At 39.2% G+C, this 21,579-nt stretch overlaps 1 protein-coding gene and 1 long non-coding RNA gene across 2 annotated transcripts in view; both read left to right on the top strand.

The window, feature by feature from the left end:
- Nucleotides 1–13,894, top strand: part of LOC135076632 (collagen alpha chain CG42342) — a 213,300-nt gene extending 199,406 nt beyond the window's left edge. Inside the window, exons 2-21 of the mRNA XM_063971055.1 lie at nt 1,295–1,365; nt 1,826–1,861; nt 3,053–3,088; nt 3,171–3,242; nt 3,407–3,475; nt 4,768–4,947; nt 5,097–5,202; nt 5,570–5,667; nt 6,425–6,544; nt 6,683–6,817; nt 7,171–7,197; nt 7,332–7,379; nt 7,928–8,032; nt 8,246–8,290; nt 8,718–8,771; nt 12,268–12,294; nt 12,687–12,740; nt 13,252–13,278; nt 13,359–13,394; nt 13,706–13,894. Coding sequence (XP_063827125.1) covers nt 1,295–1,365; nt 1,826–1,861; nt 3,053–3,088; nt 3,171–3,242; nt 3,407–3,475; nt 4,768–4,947; nt 5,097–5,202; nt 5,570–5,667; nt 6,425–6,544; nt 6,683–6,817; nt 7,171–7,197; nt 7,332–7,379; nt 7,928–8,032; nt 8,246–8,290; nt 8,718–8,771; nt 12,268–12,294; nt 12,687–12,740; nt 13,252–13,278; nt 13,359–13,394; nt 13,706–13,894 — 1,535 coding nt within the window. The remainder of the gene's footprint in view (nt 1–1,294; nt 1,366–1,825; nt 1,862–3,052; nt 3,089–3,170; nt 3,243–3,406; nt 3,476–4,767; nt 4,948–5,096; nt 5,203–5,569; nt 5,668–6,424; nt 6,545–6,682; nt 6,818–7,170; nt 7,198–7,331; nt 7,380–7,927; nt 8,033–8,245; nt 8,291–8,717; nt 8,772–12,267; nt 12,295–12,686; nt 12,741–13,251; nt 13,279–13,358; nt 13,395–13,705) is intronic.
- Nucleotides 13,895–18,420: 4,526 nt separating this feature from the next.
- LOC135076438 (uncharacterized) lies at nt 18,421–19,329 on the top strand. The gene is made up of 2 exons (XR_010258257.1): nt 18,421–18,648; nt 19,167–19,329. It is a non-coding gene; the product is annotated as an uncharacterized LOC135076438 (long non-coding RNA).
- Nucleotides 19,330–21,579: the final 2,250 nt, after the last annotated feature.

The following is a 21,579-nucleotide window of genomic DNA, read 5'->3' as shown; positions in this document are numbered from 1 at the left end:
TGGCCAATCACAGCACTTTTAAGCCGGTTGCACATGTTGTCGTAGACTCTCAGTCGCTTTGTTTTTACACAGTTGAATGTGTGTGTGGGAGCTGTGGTGGGGGAAATGTGGGGACACTGGTTCTCGTTGTAGTTACGCGCGACTTCATATCTATTCTCTTTCTATGATCTGAGATGACAACCAACAAGACACAAGTACAAGCAAAGGGGTTATTTTATTAATTATTATGCTTACATGGATGAGTTACTATTTATTATTTCACAGATTACTGGTAACTGGTAACCTATTTGTTTGATGATCATAATAATATGAAATGACTGCCCCCGCGTTAAATTCAGATCGTCACAGTCCATAGCTTATGTGTTATTCTGGTGAATACTGTAAGATTTAATCAAAATTCGTTAGTTTTTGCATGAAAGAGGAGGAAGAGAATTAGTAATGATAGGTAATTGTACATATACATACATGTCATTGCACGAGTAATTACTGGTGTAAACATTACTTATTGAGTACCTACCTACCTACCCAACACATACCTACCTAACTACTTATTCGTATTCCCCTATGGGTTCTTATTATTTAGTTAAATTAAACATAACACACTAATGAGTGGTGTCTAAATAATGCCAAAGAAGAATCCCTTACGTTAAGTAGTCTACATAAGTACAACTTGGTTACATTTGTATCAGTCAGTAAGAAGGATGGCTAGTAATTTGCAGTAGCGGTGTCTGAGGCGTTGATGCGGGCACCGTCGCGTGCGCGCCGGCCGTTTGTCGCGCGGTCACTGGGTCACGCCGCCCTCGCGCCGCCCGGTAGGCTAGGGCGGGATACTTGCACTTTACTAATCACAAATCACGATTCGCATCTTGTTATTACATTAATACATACAGCACAGTATTACAAAGCCTATATAAAAGAAATGTTTACCAGTCATCATCAATGTCTTCAAACTTTTCTTACATAATAATATAACCAAATCAAATCAAATATATTTATTTATAAAACATAGGTACAAAGGGTGATAATTATAATTACAGTGAGCTCTAAGCTTAACCTATTCAGGTACCTACATGAATTATTTTGTGACTTCCGTCAGAATACATAATCAAATTTAAAATTATTATTAATTGTCAATTGAAATTAAATTATAGTAGTAAAAAATAAATAAATTAAACTCTGATTTTTAATTCGACGGAATTTTGACATTTCAGAAGTGTGGCCAACATTGAAACATTCCAAAGTTATAATTATAACCAAATTCACTTGATATAATGTTTCTTTATTTGATTTTCAGGTCCGCCTGGGCCTCCTGGGAAGAGAGGAAAAAAGGGCAAGAAAGGCGACCCTGGAGAGCCTGGACCATCGGTAAGATTCTGTCAATGCTCTTGTACACAAAAACTCCGATGTTTATGCTTTCTATTTTTTTTTTCATACATAACAAGGCTTAACCGCAATCGCATATGCCTGAGGGCACAAAGGAATCAGGACGAGATATTATAGCATAATAATATTAGTTATCTAGGTATATTATTATAATTTACCTGTCTTTAGTGGAAGTATATTATCACTTTTTATTAGGCCCGATTCGGCCAAACTTTTATCCGAGAATAACTCCTGGTATCTGGCACATTGACAGTTTGAGTATGGGAAATATGTCAAAATGACAAGTTTATTCTGAGATTAATATTTACCTACTCTTGTTTGGTCGAATCCACCCTTAATCACAAAGAAAGCAGGCAAGCAAGGAAATATTTAAAGTGTTGTCATTGTCATAGCCTCATATTTTTATTTCGCCATCGCTTTATTATGTTCATTTCGTTCGCAGGGATTAACAGGAGCGCCTGGAAAAAATGGATTCCCGGTACTTACTTATTATTTTATTATTATTTATACTTTATTACGATTTCTTTTTTCCTTTTATTTGATTTGTAAATATTTTCATTTTAAAGAGCAAGTTTTCTTTCGTTTTCATCATTTTTGCAGTTTTCTTTTGCACTTCCGCAAGACACCTCACTGAACTTCCTGTACTTTATTCCTTTTAAAGAAGACAAAAAAGTATGCAACCTGCTTACTTCACGGTTAATACAATTATGATGGTGTAGGTTACTGGACAATTTTATGTAACTGAAACTCTTCCTATGTCATAGTCATAGTCATAGTCATATATGTTTATTGCATCATGTTGGTACATTTGGATGTCTGGAAATTCGATTAGAATTGTAGCTTACTTGTAGAGCTACAGCTCTAGTGCCATCTAATAGCGCTAGAGTGGCGCCAGAGTCGCGTTGTGTAACGGTGTGACGTTTCAGGGCAGCAAAGGCGAGAAAGGCGAGCGCGGCTTCATGGTAAGAGGCGTCCGTAGAGCCCTCGCCTCGCCTGCCACTAACCTCCGGGACTCTAGCTATAACTCCATTCTGAAAAAGATATCATACAGTTATTTTTACCCGACTGCGCCAGAAGGAGGGTTATTTATTGTTCCGTTGTATACCTAGTAGGTTTGGATATTATAACATAAATATTTTCCTCAAAAGCTTATCAACATAAACAAAGCTCCAGGTTTTATGTGCTGATGTTGTTAATTGTTTTATTAACATATGCTTAAAAATTAGTATCTACTTTGAGAATTAAATGTTATTATTTATTGTTTAGGATTGAGCAAGAGTCCCGGGATCAAATTAACAGCAAACCCTGCGTTTGGCGTAGTTAGTTTGGGTGGATTGAATCTTATGACCTTTGTGTGATTTGTGTACATCCACATAATAGTGATCACACTTATTTTTGACCTTACTTTAACTCTGTGTTCTGACTAAAAGCATGTTCTCACAAAGTCTGTTGTCTTAACTCGTTATCTGTCCTCTTTTTCCTGCACGATAACTTACTAATATTACCGTCTATATCATGTAACCAAGTGCTGTGTAAACACTTTCCAATAAAACTAAATATAATTTGTTTTAACAATAAAATTCATGAGTAGTAAATTAAATAATGGAAAATATATTAAATCAAAGTTATTACGATTAACAATTGACTAAATTAATATTTAAATTTCCAGGGACCAATAGGGTTGGATGGACCAAAAGGTGACCCGGTAGGTATTCTGATTTATTTTTACAAAGAATAAACAGTGAATGCGAATATAAAGTAATTGACCGACTGCGCGTGCGTTACAGGGCCGGCCCGGGGACAAGGGCCAGAAGGGCGAGCACGGCAGCCCGGGCTTCGACGTCTTCTCCGCCGTCAAGGTACACTCATCTGCTATAATTTAAAGTCGTACAGAAACTGTTTAATTGTAATTCATTAATATACAATACTAGTCCTACGTTACCCCTCTAAGATCTAAATTAATCCATCATTTGAAACGAAAAATGAATAATTTCTGATTCAGTTAAATAAATGCTAATTGCAGGGTGTGAAAAGATCGGTGGACAACTTTAAAATTAGTCCGTACACGACCGCGGAGATCATAGCAGTGAAGGTACTCGCACGACACTGGAGGCTCTCAAACTTACGACTCTAGAACTCCTATAGAATTATTGAAAATTTTATTTCATTTAAGTATTTCAACCATATGAAAGTCTGTGAGACTGTCTAAATATTATAGGAAACTAAAATCAGTAACTAGTAGAAGCCATGAAAATTTCAGATTGCATTTGTTAATTCTATCAGTATAAGTTCTACGAGTAGTACTTAGTTCGTAACCATTATGTCGTTATTACTGTAAATTCAAATGTTCAATTTTATTATGTCAGGGATACGAGTATTGTATTTCTATGGAAGTTCTATTTTCTTGCGAGTTGACTCCTCCTTTTCGTAGTTAGACATCGATGTTAAGCACGCGCTTAATATTATGTTCGTTGCGAGAGGTATCGGTTATACAAGTTGTTGGTTAAGTTTGCTTGTAGGAAAATATTTATTTATGTTGCGCTTTTTAGTGAACGGTACCAAAGGGATATCATTAAATATTTTTAATTTCAATTAGGTATTATTTAAAATTGTGTAAATATTTGAAGTATCTTGCACGTTATTGAAATGGTATTAAAGGAATTAGAAGTTTAAGAGCACACTAGATACTTATTTACAAAAGCATTATTAAAAAAAGCATTTTAATGCCATTTGAATAAAGCAAGAGTCTTTGCGAGACGCTACCCGTGACGCCTTGGCTTGTAATCATCTGACTTGTTTGAGGTCGATTTCATATGGACCAATAGTCAATTGAAATTGTAATGCTGCGTGCAATGCGAAGCTACTTAGGGACATTTGTAAACCAAGTAGTGAACTGAGCTTAATCCCAGTTTAGCGTCAGTGGGTCTCGGCCAAGTCGGAGCGGGTGCATGGGCATGCACTGTGTTGTCGTGGTATTGACGTAGTTGCGTATGTAGGGCCTGCAGGCGGCCGGCCACAACATCTCTGCGCACACCATCATCCAGCTCAAGGTAAGCCGTGTGGGCTCGCGGACGCTGTGCATGCTCGCTTTTATTTATTATTCACATTAAACCGCAGGAAGCTTAATGTTTTTCACGTGTCTCTACTATTTTTTTCTATACCTATGCGTAATTTTGATACCCCACTTATCTTACCTATCATATTTGTTAACCTTGAAAGTACATACATATTATTTACTCACTTTTCTAATCCATATTATAGTTACTACATAATTAACTTTTCTGTTTTAAACTACTTAACGCCCAAGAGAATACTAGTATGTTAAACTAACACCTAACATTTACTTAACAGAAAATATTCTAAGACCGTGCTTAACGTTATTAGGGAGAACCTGGTGAACCGGGTCCACCCGGACCGGCTGGACCCCAGGGCCCGGAGGGGTTGCCAGGGCATGATGGTCGCGCGGGCCCTGCTGGGCCATCCGGCCCCCCTGGCGTACCTGGCCCGCCGGGGCCAGTGGGGCCCATTGGATTAAGTGGACCAATTGGACCTTCAGGACATAAGGTAACGGGCTTGGTTGTTTGATTCCAATCTCATCTAGAGTAAAAAATGTATATCCAAAATATTTTACCCATTTTAAATACAAATTAGAAACTTTTCAAGACAGTTAAAACGTTATAATTGATTTATGGAATTGAAATGGTTGTTTCCAGGGTGACAAAGGCGACAAGGGTGAGCGGGGCTTCACGACGACACTGAAGGGCGACGCGTTCCCGACCGGCATCATCGAGGGCCCGCCCGGCCCGCCCGGCCCGCCCGGTAACCACCACACTCGCTGCTCGCATGCTCCTTGATGTCGCCCTGGCCTCGCTACCAGCAGGCACTGCTTCACATGCAGAAGTTTTTAGGCTAACACCTTGATGGCCAGGGCATTTTTAGAAGTTGGATTAGTTAACATCACAAGGCTACTGCAGGCACAACTAATTAATTCCCTATTAAAAGATGGAAAACGTAGTTAGAAAGTTATGTTGCCTTTAACGAAATGCTTTCACTTGTTGTTACATTAGTATTTTCTTCTTTGAGGAGAAGTAGATCATAGGACTGAACGAATAGACCAAATATTGAAATAGATCTGATGCTGAGGTAGTTTAGGTATTAACAAGTGGACTCGTGGATATGGTTGAAGGAACGGAAGGCGCACGCGGCGAGCGAGGGGAGGCCGGGGCCGCGGGCCCGCCCGGGCCGCCCGGCGACAAGGGCGCCCGCGGCAAGCGCGGCAAGAGGGTACCATCGCACGCGCATCCCGCAGGCTGCACGAGTGGCGCTGTCCACGCTCTACAAAGCTGATTCACGTTACCAAAATCTCGCGACTTCTGAGTCGCGATCGTCTCGATATCACAGCATCGGATCGCAGATTCCTGAATCCGATTAAAATTAACGTGAATCTGTTTTATCTACCTGATTCTTCTCTATTATACTTCTGGAATCGTGATGTTAGTCCTTGAGAGTTCTTCAGGATTTCATGTCCTTGTTTCTTCGGCACTCCAACCGACCTCATAACTGCTTTCTGCCGCATGTGACTGCACGCGCACGCCCTGCACGGTTAAACGCCAGCGACTTTGTTCGCTTGTAGATTCGGTGATGGTACAAATGACTGCTTCGGTTCGTATCGGCTCAGGCCGTGTGTGTCTGGTTTAGTAAAACTTCGCCTTGTGTAGTGGACTCCTCGCGCTTCACTAATTAGAGCACCAAGTAAGTTAAAGAACACGCTTTGATTTAAAAAATACGATTAGTGCACCTTATTAATTTCAACAGCTGATAAGTTTTTTTTTGCCACATAAATATACAATAATATATGTACTGTAATAATTTAGTTATAATAAGTAATTTTTACATCAAACCAGCGTAAATATACCCAAGTAATAATTTAAGTACTGACTTTTCATGGTAGTATAATGTGATAAATAATTTCAAGTAGGAGATACCTCTTCATGTAAACCATTTACATTATTCGCACTCCTTTTATACAAAGTAATATCAGTATTATAATAAAATATATCATCATATTTTAGGCAAAACTGGTGAAATGGGACCACGTGGGCCTCCCGGCATCGATGGCTCTCCTGGAACAGCAGGCGTGCAAGGACCTCCAGGAAAACCGGTGCGTTAAGATACTATACTTTACCGAAAATTATTATTGTTAGAAATCTATGTTTCTATTTTTTCCAAACAAAATAAAATAAATAAATAAATAGTAGGTTCTTGTAATAATTATTACTATGTATTTTATACATAACAGGGTGAGATGGGTCCAAAAGGATCGAAGGGCGAGTACGGAGACATGGGATCTCCGGGTATGCTGGGCGCGCCGGGTCTACCCGGCCCTCCCGGTTACCCGGGTCTGAAAGGCGAGAAGGGCGATAAGGGTGACTCGGTGAGTCAATGATAGCCAATCTTTTTTTTGCTTTTGGGTTCATTTATACACTTCATAATATTAAATTACTATATTAATGAAATGATTTTTTAGAAATGTCTAATACATACTGTAATATTCATGAACGATTCATCTTTAGTTACATAAAAACTGTATACATATTATTCATAGATATTCATACATTTTTTTCATAAATAAAAACTGTATTGTAATTTACAACTGCTCGGGCTAATGGTTCACGTTCCCAGGCCACTATTGTGTTTATTACAAGTTCACATGCAGACAGTAGAGCACACGTAACTTGCCGCGGGTTTGTTTCTGTTTCCGGTGGCGGTGCGCGGCGTGCCGACCAGAAGTACAGAAAGCTGAGGAGGAGACAGGTATCTACCGACTCTATTTTGTCCACATCTACTTAAAAAAGTTTTTTTATATATAATTGAAGAATTTTCGTAGACTTTTCATACTTAAAGACCTTTTTTACGTCACGAACTGTTAATCTTTATGCCCACTGTTGAATTTGCAGGGAGACGGCACTGGATACGAGCTGTACGGGCATGAAATGGTAGGTTGAAATTATTTAATAACTTTTCGTAGTGTTTAGGGTTCCTTACCGTGGTGGTGGGATCACTTTGTTGTCCATCTGTCTCTTAAGAAGATCTTTTTTCTCATGAACGCGTATCAAGCTGAATTTCATATCAAATACTCAGGTCTAAACTTAAATACCTACAAGTTTATACGGAATCCTCGATGCGCGAGTCTAATTCGAACTTAGGCGGTTTTTTTTACAATTAAATAACCACCAAATAGTAGCATAATTACATTGCCGCTTTATTCGTAGTTTACTTCATCATTTCAGCCCTAGGACGTCCACTGCTAAACATAGGCCTCCCTCAATGCTTTCCATGATGATCGATTGGTAGCGGCCTGCGTCCAGCGCTTCCCTTATTACTTTACTTATTTTATTGCTAATACTTTCTATGAAAGATATTTCAGGTGCTGAATGGATGCAGCTCAATCACAAATGGCACCCATTTGCCTCATGAATTATTATTTCTGAATGTGCCTTCACATCGAATGAAAGATCTTAGTAACATAGTATTTTACCCACAGATGATGGGTCCGCCGGGGGCGCCGGGCCCCGCGGGCGCGCCGGGCGTGGCGGGCCCGCCGGGCATCAAGGGCGACAAGGGCGAGCCGGGCGCCCGGGGCAAGGCGGTGAGGCGCTATCTAATATTTTAAGCACATACAATTAAAAAACATCTAAAAATGCAACCATAAAAACATCTCAATAAAATATTAAATCAGCACCACAACTACAATACATACATAAGAAAGATAAATTAATAAATTATACACATAATGATATCTCCCGATGCACTTTCACTTCAAAAGGTTTTACAATAAAGGAAAGCTCTCTCCATGTTTCAGGGAGAAAGAGGAGAAAAAGGCGATGCAGGGCCCATGGGATTACCGGTACGTCGACATAATAATCTACTTATTTGAAATAAAAGTATATTATTTTTCGATATATTATTTTATATTTAATAATGTTGTTATAAAATTGTAATGTTGTAATTGAAATAAGTTGTAATTATACAGATCTCTAATATTATTATTTAAATTATAATACTTATTAGATTTAATCTCATGTTGCAATACCCTAGCAGGGTCCATGTTTTGGGTCTATGTCTATATGTAAGAACTTTTATATACCAACATTGGAGCAATAAAGAATTTGAATTTGAATTTGAATTTGAAAAGTTTCTTTTTGGTTTGTGAAAAGAAAAATAGGAAAGAGGAAATCGTGTAACAAATGCTCGACTAATACGTAATTTATTTCTGAAACGTTAGAACGAAACAAGGATTTGTATGAATATATAAATAAATACACACTTTACAGGGTCCAGTCGGATTACCGGGAGAAGACGGGCGGCCGGGAGACATCGGACCTAGAGTAAGTATGTTCAGTAATCGAACTCACTCAATGCAATAAGTTACTTTTATTATTGTGAAGCCACATTTAGTCATTGATAACATTTTACTAATTTACTAACACGGTTGAGAGTAAAATTTACACCACTTATAATATTGTGGCATGGTCACGTCATCGACACAGCGCAGCCGCAAGAAAGCAGTCTGTCAATAATTTAAAAAATTGGCCAAGTGCGTGTCGTACCACGCGCAGTGTATGGTTCCGTAGTTGTCCGTCGTTACCACAATACATTTCAGAAGCAAGCAATTACTTCATCTAAAGTCACTTTTCATATTTTCTTCTAAGGATTTTTTACTGGTTAAGAAATTTTATAATACATGAGTCAAATGACTATTAATAAAGTAACTGATGCATCTTAACAGTTATAGTTTTCTTTAAAATTTCATGAAAAGCAGTGTTATTACGAATTTTTCGAGATTTTTCAAGCTAACAGTTTAGTTTTTAGAGGGGGGGGACGCTCTACTCGAACAAAAATTGGCACTTCAAATTTTAATAATTTGCAAACAGATCCCTAAATGGAAAAATTGTCTTAGAAACCCCTAAGCCATTTTAAAAGACCTATCCAACGATACCCCACATTACATTACATAAAGTGGGGCTTTACATGTGGGGGAGCTACCCTAAAGAAAAAATGTTTTCAAAATTTTATTTTACCGTTTTGTCGGCGTGATTAATATACATATCACTACAAAATTACAGCTCCCTAGTGCCAATAGTTTCCAAGCAAAACCTCGGACAGACAGACAGACAGACATTCCTTGTCAGGACTACGGAACCCTAAAAATCTGAACGTGAGATGCTTCTGGCGGCTGCGCGTGGCGAGCGTGGCAAGTGTGACGACGCACGCGTGTGACACTAACCGGTGTGGGTGCAGGAGAACCGCTGGCCGCCCGACTTCGCCTTCACGTAGCGCCGCGCGCCGCCCCGCCTAGGCGCCTAGGCCGCCCGGCCCCGGCGACCCAGCACTCGACTGTTCTGTAAATTGTAGCATTTGTAATCGCCGCCGCTCGCCCCGCGGCCGCCACACGTTACCGACCCTAGACATAAGTGTTGAACGATTGTAAAATATTATTTTTCGCTACCATTTACGGTAAGGTAAGTATTTAACGATGATAGGACTCGTTCCTCCGGTCTGTGCGTAAGGAAGCAGTCCAGGAATTATTGTTATGTTGAGTTTCGAATGACTAGTCTATGACGCACGATAAGGGTGATTGTTTTGATTGTGTTATTACTATAATTAATTGTTAAATTTACCTATCAAAACCTCAATTGGCTACGTTGAAACAAAAGTAATCTCTAATTTATCAATCGAATATGCAATCGAAATGCATGTCTCTCAATAAACATTATGTACTTGATCTCTCTAAATTTTCCTACTAAACTGCCTATACGGGTAGTGCCGTGTTCATATTATATCTGCGGCACAGTTGTAAATTATACTAATAAAATAAGGTATGTACGTAATAATAAGTAAATCTGTATTATATTAACCTAATAATAAGTAATCAAAGTATCAACGATCAGAGCAACTATTTTTAAAAACATATTATTTGTATATTTGGCAAAGGAATCTTAAACAAATAGACCGGTGCCAATTACTGTAAGTAAAACCTAAACCTCAGTAAGTTTGTATGTATTATCGAGTAAGTTTATTATCAAAGACACTATGTAAGTAAGTATGTGATATGCGTAGTATCGTTAGCTTGTAAAGTTCTGTCGTTTACCTTAAAATGTTAATTCGAGTCTCATCATATCTCTACATTGTACTCGTTCTATCTATTATTAAGGTATGTTTGCCTAAATTCTTTGATATTGTATCTGTATGGCCGTTTATAAAATAGTTATTACTATTTAATTACATTATTATAATTATCTATTTTATCGTATCTGTAAACTAAGTATTTAGGATCTTTACGAGATACTTACTAAAAGCTCGTGCAGATAGTGTAATAGGTAATGATAATGGTGAAAAATGCTAATAATTTTCGCCTAAACTTGAATTACATGTCTGCACTAGCTTTACTTTATTATCTTAAAAGCGAAATGAACCGCGATGCACCGATCAACTCTTAGATATACCTACCGCAATTGACTTTCCCGTTATATGCCCCACTCGTTATTTGTCAAAATGTTAGTAAAGAATTGATAAATCAGGTACTTTCCCAAAAATGTACCGACACTATGAGTATTACAGCACTTATTACGTTGGTAGTGTAGTTCGCAAGCTGTCGGTCGGTGCGCGCGCGTCTTCGCGAGCACCCGGGTGTTCCGTCCCGAGGGCGCGGGCCGCGGGCGCCGCCCTCCCCTCTCCTTACACTTATCGAACTCTTTGTGTCATTGTATGTATCGTATTATACTATAACAATATTTATATACTTACCCCCTACTTATTACTCGACCTAATGCTTACGGTGAGCACACCGATGGCGATGCTAGCTATCAGTAAAGGCATGGACTCTATATTAAAAATTATGGTAATAAAAGTTTACGCGTATGTTTAAATGGTCTCTACATTAATTAATATCGCCATCGGAAATTACCTACTCCATTTTAAGCGACTACTTTAAACACGAATGTACAAAACACAATTTATTCTTAGCGTAAGTCGTATTAAGGCACTAACTGTGCTTTTAATGGTGGAAAAGCTCTGTCGATAAAGAATTGTTATGTATAATTTACATTCCCTTCATGAGTAATTTCAAGATATCAAACATAACTTGTCCACATCGATCCTGTTTTAGTGTTCGTTGTTCCTAACGTTGCTCTACCACTATCTCACCAAGCAACAGCTTCATTTAAGATCGTGATTCAGTGTGCCGCTGAATGTTCCGACGGCCTACCACTAGTTGTAAGGATCTATTATCTTCTGATACTCATCTTCACCTATATCCCTTCCCCTCTCTGTGTCCTACTCTACGTATAAGTGTATTGTTAAGGTTTAGTTTTTTTATGAGAATCGAAAGTTGTCATTTGTACCATACGTCACGAGAGCATAAAATATTGTTGTTTACAAATTATTTTGAAGGAAAATAAACATTTGCATGCTGTGCATTTTGATGTTTCTTTTCCTAACTTCCTTTTACGTATCTCGCACGCTGCGAAGGACTCTACTGTCTGACACGGAGACCTCCGGCTCGCTGCATGCCCGCGGGGCCAGGCCTGGAAGACACTGTTGCCCGCTCTACCTACGTCTTACCTAATAGCACCTTGTTTTGTGCAAGAGTATCGATTGCATGCAATTTCCAATACGCCCAAGGCTACCAAATTATTAAATTAAATTTTAACTTATTACAATACAAGACTTGACTCTATATTGGATTTTAACAAACTGAAAAGTCTGTACGTATTTCATATTACGTATATTGTATGGCTCCCCCGAAAGATTGTTTAAATTTGAGCAGTCCCCTGGTAGCGCTGGGGCGCCTGCGCGAGCGAGCTGACGTGTGCGTTGTTGCAGGGCCCGCCCGGACTCGACGGCATGAAGGTGAGTGCGCCCGCGCCGCGCCCATCGCGCGTACTCTAACATTCATTAATTATACCTACGACCATTTCAAAATTCACCTTTTCTTCACCATCAGTGCTTTTCACTTTCACACTTAAAGTAAATAACATTAGGCTCATCGCTTAGCAGAGTCCTGTTTCAAGTGTCAAGCGAAGTCAATGATAAATGTATACATAATCCCTTTTCAGCGATTCTTTGGTTTTTTTTTATGATTCGCCCTCTCATCATTATTGGTATTTGAAACGGACGAAAGCCATAAAAGTTAACCTTAATACATAGTCACTATGAATCATTACCGTTACTAACCCTCTTGTTTGATGAGCACGTCGATCGACGTAGTGACCATTGATAACAGCAAGTTGTTGGTACCGCAGGGCGCGCAAGGTGAGCCAGGCTCCAAGGGCGAGCGCGGCGACCCCGGACTGCCCGTATGTGTCGCCGATAGCTTGCGGCCGCCGCGGCGCCGCTTGACCGCCCCTGACGCCCCAGCAGTACTTCAAGCGGCTCCTGGAACAAAGGAAGCTGCCGGAGCTTGAAGGGTTTCATTCACGCGACGATTTATACACCGTACGCATCGTGACATACAGAAACTGATACACTGTATGTGTCAATCAATGGTGTCAAACACACCGAACTACGAATGCACAAGAATTTTATTATGATGTTATAAATACTTCCCATTCATGAAGGACTTGTTATGCAGAAAAACACGTTTATTGAAACGAACTGGACAATACCATAAATACCTAAGATATAATCCCAAAAATCATGTATACCAATACCAATTTGAGTGGCTGGAAGAGCAGCTAGCTGATGGTAGAGTCGGCTACACGAGGGCCTGGTCAGCGGCGGGGTCAGGCGGCGCCGCGGCGCGCCCTCATCCGCTATGTAGCACTAATGTACTAAACACCCCACTAATGCGCTTCCCACGGCTTTCAGGGGACTGACGGGATTCCCGGACAAGAGGTTAGTTAATGTCTTCGAAACTCGTCGGTCTAATCTGAAATTCGTTAGTGGCGTACTGACATGTTATTTTCGCTCGGTAGGGTCCAAAGGGTGACAAGGGCTATAAAGGAGAACCTGTAAGTTGTGGCAAAATTCAACTCGTGACTGTATAATATAGCTTGAATCTGCATCCGCTCAATCCGCTGTAACTTTCTGCCATTAATTTCGTTCTGCATGTATTTACTAACAATTACATTAATTATTAAATTTATTTACCTACAACATAAAATAACCAAACCTATGAATTATTTAAAAAATATCAGATATTGGCAAATAATAAAATCACTAAAATGATAATTTTAAATTAAAACAATACAACAAATGAAATCTTTTTCATAAACTTTTTAGACAGAGTTGTGTTTGAATGTATACATTTTGGTGTGGCCAGGGTCCCGTGGGCAAGCGCGGGCGCAAGGGCGACAAGGGCGACAAGGGCGAGCAGGGCGTGCCGGGGCTGGACGCGCCCTGCCCGCTGGGGCCCGACGGCCTGCCGCTGCCCGGCTGCGGCTGGCGGCCCACCAAGGTGAGCGTCCTTTGGCTCACAACTGAGCTTTCGTTTTTGTACATTTTGTATTAAAAAGTTGTGGTGTTTTGATTAACATAACTTACATGGGTAACCGATTCTGCATGCGATGATTTAATAACATGTAGTAATATTAACAAAGTAATTGATAAAATGAATCGATGTAGATCGCACTAAATATTTATAAGAAGTATGTGGAGTGGGGTCGTGTTGTGATGCGGGCGTTGGGGCGGCAGGAGTCGGTGCCGGCGGTGCCGCGCGAGGACGCGGGCGCGGCGTCGGACGAGGACGAGGCCGAGCCCGACGACGCCGACGCCGACGCCGACTACGACGCGCGCGACGACGAGCTCGACCCGCCGCGCGACTACGACGACTACACCGACAACGCGCACCTCTCGCACCACCACGACTGAGCTGCTTCTCTCTCCCTTGCCCGCCGTCGCCTGCCAGGGCTGCGAGGAGAGCGCAATGTCAAATACGATCAGACTGAGCGTCCATTTAGTTTATTCCGCGTACATTGTGCCTCCTTCTGCCCGTCCTCTAATACTACTTTCTTACTCTCTCCCTTTTGGTTTATGTTTCTAATAGGTTAAGACTAACTGGGTATCACCTACCTGTTGCGCTATTGTATCCTTTAATTTTCCTATTTTCTACACTATTGTGGTGGTGGTCATAAGAAGTTGAACTGGCAGTAGGTAAGTTTTAATAACTAAACACCTAAAATAAATAATGAGTCCTAGTAATATTGATAGTACCTGTGTATGTATTTAAATTAAAACGATATGACTGAAACCAACAACTTAGGTAGTTAAATTTCTCCCAAATACCTAATATGGGAAGGCAATCACAAGAGACCTGACTGAAAAAATATATAACTTCTTAATTGTCAGTAAGGCACTTCAACGTTCGGCATAATCGTTTTCAGGAGGCCCTGATGCAGTGGGTGCGCCGGCGGCTCGACGTCGACAACGACCTGCCCGTGTGACGCGCCGCGCGGCCCCGCCCGCCTAGCGTGGTCTCGCTGCCCGGCCCGGCCCGCCTAGCGTCGTCTCGCTGCCCGGCATGGCCCGCCTAGCGTGGTCTCGCTGCCCGGCCCGGCCCGCCTAGCGTCGTCTCGCTGCCCGGCCCGGCCCGCCTAGCGTGGTCTCGCTGCCCGGCCCGGCCCGCCTAGCGTCGTCTCGCTGCCCGGCCCGGCCCGCCTAGCGTGGTCTCGCTGCCCGGGCCGGCCCGCGCCGCGACTCGAGGACGCGATACGGTGCGCGGCGCGTGGGCTTCGTGCGTCTCTACACTTGCTGTGCCATACCGTCCCTGCACGGATCAGGCCGGGTCGCACCCGACTAACACGCGACACTCATGGATTGTACAAATATTGTAGGTCTGTACCATGTTATTCAGTGATGCTGAGTACTAAGGCCGTGAGCGAATCGAGGTGGCAAATTAGCTGTTTATATCCCTGCATAAGTTATCTATTAGGTTGAAATAAATCTTAACTATTTTTGTATTGTAAACGTCTTTAATGCGGAATTGTTGATAAATGTATTACTTACTAGGTTTACCTACTTCCTTAAAGGTTACCTATGCTGTTAATATATTTTTTTTATTATAACTGGCATTTAGTGTTATTGTGATGTGAAATAGATTTTGAAATAACTTCATGAGAGCGTGAAAAATGGTTCTTCCGATGACAAATAACACAGTAACTACACATTAGCACTTTAATTATACAGCTTATTATAAAAAGTGCCACAGCTGAAGTAAAAAAACTAACAAATGTTCATAATAATTATTAATTTATTGTAATTAATAACGTTTGTAAGTAGGTACCTACGCCTCGCTAATTAAAACCACAAAGAATGAGTAATATTGATAACGTCGAGAACATTGTTTACGTTTTGTTTAGTGATAATAAGCACAATAAGTATTATTGTGGATGCAGAATTTGATATTTCAGTTATTTTAATACCAATAATTCTCTTTTTAATATAATTCTGATGTGCATTATTTACAAACGTTCCTAATTAATTTACCAACTACTTATAAGTAGTATGAGAACGAGTACCTACTAGGACAAATTTAATTGATTTGATTGATTGAATTTTTAAATTTTAACTTTTTACAAAAAAATATGAGTCATAAATTATAAAATACAATCCTTAGGTAAAACAGAAGAAGCAGTTTAGAATATTATTATCTATTGAATACAAGGGGGTGCACTTTTTCGTCCTTGAATTGCTCTGATTTACAATTAGAAAAATAAATGAGTAAGTCACTATTTATTTGTAAAACATAAATATTCATAGAGCAATGTTGACCCAGCAGGAGTATTACAGAAAGAAATACCGGTTGGTTTAGTCTGTAAGTAGTCGCGCCAATAGACACTAACAAATAATGTCCGACGTAGAGCTTTGACGCCGAATTATCCAGTATCTACTTAGTGATTTATATAATTATCTACATCTTTGATTGCAAAGTACCTAATGTTCAAATTAATGTAGTACTGAGATAGTTATATTTCGGCTCGAGTCGATTTTTAAATAGGTAAGTAGTATATGTTACATCTACTATACTTTATTTACAAAGATGCCAGTTTCTATAGGCGCGGAATAGTGATTGTTAAATCTAACCAAATCTAACTAAACCTAACACCTAACTGAAAAAAAGGTCATCCAGGTAAAAAAAAATGCGCATTTGGCTTTATGTCGCTTTTCAGTGGCATTAGATAATTTATAATTACATAAAATTAAATAACGCAATTACTATAATTGTACTTTTTAGTTACCTACTTTCACTTTTTTGGAGTATTTTTTTTTTATTTTGTACAGTTACTGTCCACGGTGAAATGTGGGTGAAATCTGACCATAGTGTAAGAATGAGGCTTTTGTAAATACTTTTGTATTTTACCCCTCTTACTAATAAAAAGTTACACAAACACACAGTTTTAGTACAATTATATTCTATGTACTAAAGTGCTACTGAAAAAAAAAATCCGGCCAGGTGCGAGTCCGACTCGTGCACGAAAGGTTGCATACGACAATTTTGTTGTTGTACCCCCCTTTAATATACATTTATTTTATTTTAATTTAATTCGTAGACAAACAGTGGATTTATAGTAATAGGCTCCCGTTTTCACCCAAATTACGGAACCTTAAAGAGTACCTACCTACCTAAAATGTCACATAAAAACAAGTGCATTAAATTGTTATGAATGTTAACTTTTATTAGTAGGGAGGGTACCTATGTAGGTACATAGTTAGATTTACCTAATCTCAGAGAATAAAAAGGCACGTACGCATTGTAATAACAAGACTTTGTATTATAGTTAGCTGTAAGTAGTTATACTGATAGAATAATTTTGTCTTACTGTGACTACGTGCCTTTTAACTTTAAGCTCTCTTGTAACATTCGCAACTTTACATTATTATCTAGGTAAAAATCTAATGTTATTAAGTATAGATTACTATTTGGTACTTCATCTGTAAATAAATTGCCTATGTTGTTTATTTTTTATTGTTTTTATTAAATCTTCAGAACCTATCCATCGCTTCATTTGTGAGTGTTTTTTGTCCCTTGTCTGCAAGTTCTTCCTCATATTATTTTAATAATTACCGAATTAGGTACACGATGTACCTAGCACAGCAATCGCACAAACAACTCTAAAGCCTTGATCACACGTACCGAGTAATCGGGCGAGACAGTGCTCTCGGCCGAGTACTCGGTGCGTATGAACATAGCGCCGAGTGATCGGCCGAGCAAACCGACGAGACAGTAGCTCGACTCCCTTTCAACCATACTCTCTAATCTGTGCTTTCAACTTACACCAACTTACACTAGGCCGAGTATATCCACCCTCCCGCTGCCCCGCACTGTCTCGCTCGCTCGCTCAGCAGGTCTGAACATGTACTGTCTCGCTACTCGGCCAAATAATTGACGTCACGTCCACAGATTAGATGAGAAAAAGAAAAGTCTCAATAGAACTGAACTGACTGTGCTAATTTCAGAACAGTACGTGTGAACAGCTACTCGTTTACATCACTGTCTCGACCGAGTAAACATTTTACTGTCTCACCCGTTTACTCGGTACGTGTGATCAAGGCTTAAAGCCTAGATCACACGTACCGAGCAAACGGGCGAGACAGTGCTCTCGGACGAGTACTCGGTGTGTATAAACATTATGCCGAGTGCTCGGCCGAGCGCTCGAGTATGTGACTCGCTCACACAGCTGTCTCGACCGAGTAAACATTTTACTGTCTCGCCCATGTCTCGCCCGTTTACTCCTATTACGTGCTCTGTGGTTTACTCGGTACGTGTGATCAAGGCTAAACAGTGCAAAGGCGCGGGGGCGGCGCGGCGGTGGCGTCGTGTGCAGGAGCGCTCTATTTGAAAGAAAGACTATTTACCTACTTTACTTTTTTCTACATCTCGTCATTGTCTCGCCTTGAATTAGTAGGTCATAATTTTCAATTGTTAGTTCCAGGTTTAAAAAAAAAGGCAATCATCTATATCAAATTTTTGTGTCCGTTCATAAAACAAGCACTTTCCTACGTAACTTAAATTAATTTATTCCATTTTTCAATCTCAGAATACAGAACAAACCAGAAACCGTCAACGGGCGTAAATGTGTATTCATATAAAGTACTCCAAATCGCACTACTTTGACTTTAGAGCAATCAGTCAATGGCCGGCGCGCGCATTGTTTACATATCCGTCAGATTGACACTTTATAATTAAATTATGCCGTCTTGTGCCGTTCCAACATGTAAGAATGCTACTGGAATTACGAAGAAAGTGCATGGGATCATGTTTTATCCGTAAGTAGCACATTTCCAATTCATTTTAATTAAATAATAATTTTCAAAAAAAATCACGGTTGTATTTTGTAAGTGTTGCCACAGGTCAACGGAATATTTTACCCTACTTTTTTATATTGAATTACATTTGTCTACTTATAAAAAATTCACGCGTTAATTTTGTTAGCGTTACCACAGAATAATGGAATATTTTCCCCATCCTTTTTGTTTTAATTAGTTTTTAGTGTAATTTCATCCATGACATGACAACCTGATTAATTAAATTATAAGTGCCACTTGTGGTCTAAACTGAATAAATATTTTTGATTTTGATTTGATTTCAATATATTGAATTAATTTATAATATTACTCCCTAATAATGAGGAGATAATAAATTACTATCGTGAATTTCATACTTTCCCATTTATTCGAAAGTAAGGCATTGGTATCAACAGATCAGCAGCAGCAATATTTGTATATTTAATAATAATTTTAAGTAATTAATTATTGCTTACATACTTACTCTGATTTTTTTTCAGGATACACAGCCAGAGTTGCCTCGCAATCAAATTTAAGTATTGGTGATGTTTTTGATTTGGATTCTGTTTTTGACTCCAAGAAAAGTTAAACTAAAAGCACTACTGCGCCGTAAACAAATGTTTTGTTGTCGATATGTTTACATAATAAAGAACCTTAAGTTTCTTTTTTGTTTTACTTGGCATTCTAAAATTTATATTCGACTTTTGTAATTGACTTTTAAATAACATATTATACCTACATAAAATATAGTACATATATTACACTATTTAATAGAAATAAATAATCATCTTACACTTAGTTACTTCGGAGTAAAAATTAAATTCATAGGTAGGTAGGGACTATCTATGCCTATGGCCAGTCATGTCGTCTCGTTCTATCGCAAAGAATCACCATTTGATAAGAGCGAGAGCAAAAACGGAAATGGATAGTTAACACTGGCCGTGTGTACTTATTTCACTTACTTATTTTTACTTGTTTAACATCTCTTTAAAAAATTACATAATTTTACCCCAAAAATGGGGGTGTCACACGGCGCTAGTAACACTAAAGGGGGTAGAGGGGCGCGGGAGGGGAAGTATTTTGGACACAAGTTGCCGCGTAGAAATGTTATCGAACACTCCTTCTGGTTTGTTCCGTATTCTGAGTTTTCAATGAATATAAGTCCAAAATACTAACCAAAAATGTCAATGTGTACCTATCATTTAGTACCAAATAAATATTTTTTTCTTTCTATCTTTCTTTTAAAAAAGATCTCAAAGAAACTGTCGTTTATATTTATTTTCAATGAAAAAGCCAAATTATAAGCTGTGATTATAAGCGTTAATTTGATTTCTGATTAAAACTATGAAAAGCTATCTTTGTTTCATTTAGTATGTATTGCATTTTTTTTATTTTTTGATCATAAAATGGCAAGCAAAGCCGGGTGAAGAACTAGTATAAAAACAGTGATTGATACATAGTCAATTTTATGAAAAAAATCGTAGCCTGTACTGAACAATGGGAAATGACTTCCCACTTGGATAAAATTTTGCATGCCGTTATGAATAAAGGGACATTATAAAACCCCCCTTTCCCCCCCATTTTTCCAAGTTTTTGATTACAAATTTGTACGCACACGTTTGTATTTATCTCACAATTTTTTTCCATTAGATTAAGGGTTAAAATTGGGCCCAACAATAGGCCAATTAAAAATCGGTTGCCTGCGCATAGGCTCAAAGTGCTTGTGCACCCAGCCGTAAAACTTCATATTAAAAAAAAAGTTGACAGTGTTGACAGCTTGACTCATTGACTGACACTGACAGTTCACACAAAAGTTTTGCAGTGTGGGTTGGTGTTGTCGTGCGTGTATGTGCTAATCAAAGTTAAGGAAAATACTCGCATAAATTATTCCAAATCGTTTACGTGGTGTGGACTGCTGTGACAAAATAATAGGCACCTAAGAATAAAGTGATCATTAACTAGCGCAATAGTGTTCCATGATTTTTTTAGATCTTTTACATTATTAAACTATGAGTTCAAAGTAAACAACTTTCAAGTTTTTGATTTTATGGTGATTCATCACCATTCTACACAAACAATCTTCTTAGTGTCTAATAGTGCGATTAATGCGGAACGATTGATGGTGCGCACTAGTGTATGTATCCTAAGTGTAGAGACCTGATGAAGTGGTAATGGCTGTGGATGTGCTCGGGATAGCGTTATGGGGGCTTTTGTTTATTTCAACGGCGGCCTACAACGCGCGGGTGGCCCCCGACCGCCCGCAATGCTCCCCCGATGTCGGCGAGCGCTGTGTCATGAAGACTGATGGCGGTATCGACGAGTATCACTATGTTGTCAATGGTATGTTATTATCCATCAAATCGTCAGAATTTTTGTGTGAAATATTCTTCGTTCGTTTCAGCCAAATGACGTCTACTGCAGGAGGCCTATGTTCAGCAGTAGACGTCTTATGGCAAATAGTTCAGCAGTAGACGTCTTATGGGACGGGATGTCCACTCTGAAAGTGGACCGATAACCTCATAAAGGTAGCAAAAGGCTGCTATGAACCGGTCTATATGAAAGTCATTGGAGGAAGCCTATGTTCAGCAGTAGACGTCTTATGGAAAATAGTAATACCTGCCTATGCAACTAGCCAGGCTAAGTCCAAGCACTTTTTTTAATTATTTGTTATTATAATTATCCACTTTTAAGAATTGTTTTATTAAATTTGAATTAAATATGAACAGGCAATTATACAACAGAGTCTGGTATTTTTTTAAACATTATCTGACATATTTATTGATAGAGCAAGGAAATTGAGGCGAACACATACTTACACTGATGTAATATCTTAATACAGAGCACAAACAACACATTTATTATTTATTTAACACATGCATCAACTATACCATTTCTCTTTAAATTTCTGCAAGC

The sequence above is a fragment of the Ostrinia nubilalis genome, chromosome 12 (assembly GCF_963855985.1).
Source record: "Ostrinia nubilalis chromosome 12, ilOstNubi1.1, whole genome shotgun sequence".
Lineage (NCBI taxonomy): Eukaryota > Metazoa > Arthropoda > Insecta > Lepidoptera > Crambidae > Ostrinia > Ostrinia nubilalis.
Note: the sequence above shows the minus strand (reverse complement) of the source record. Positions and strands in the feature narration are given on the sequence as shown.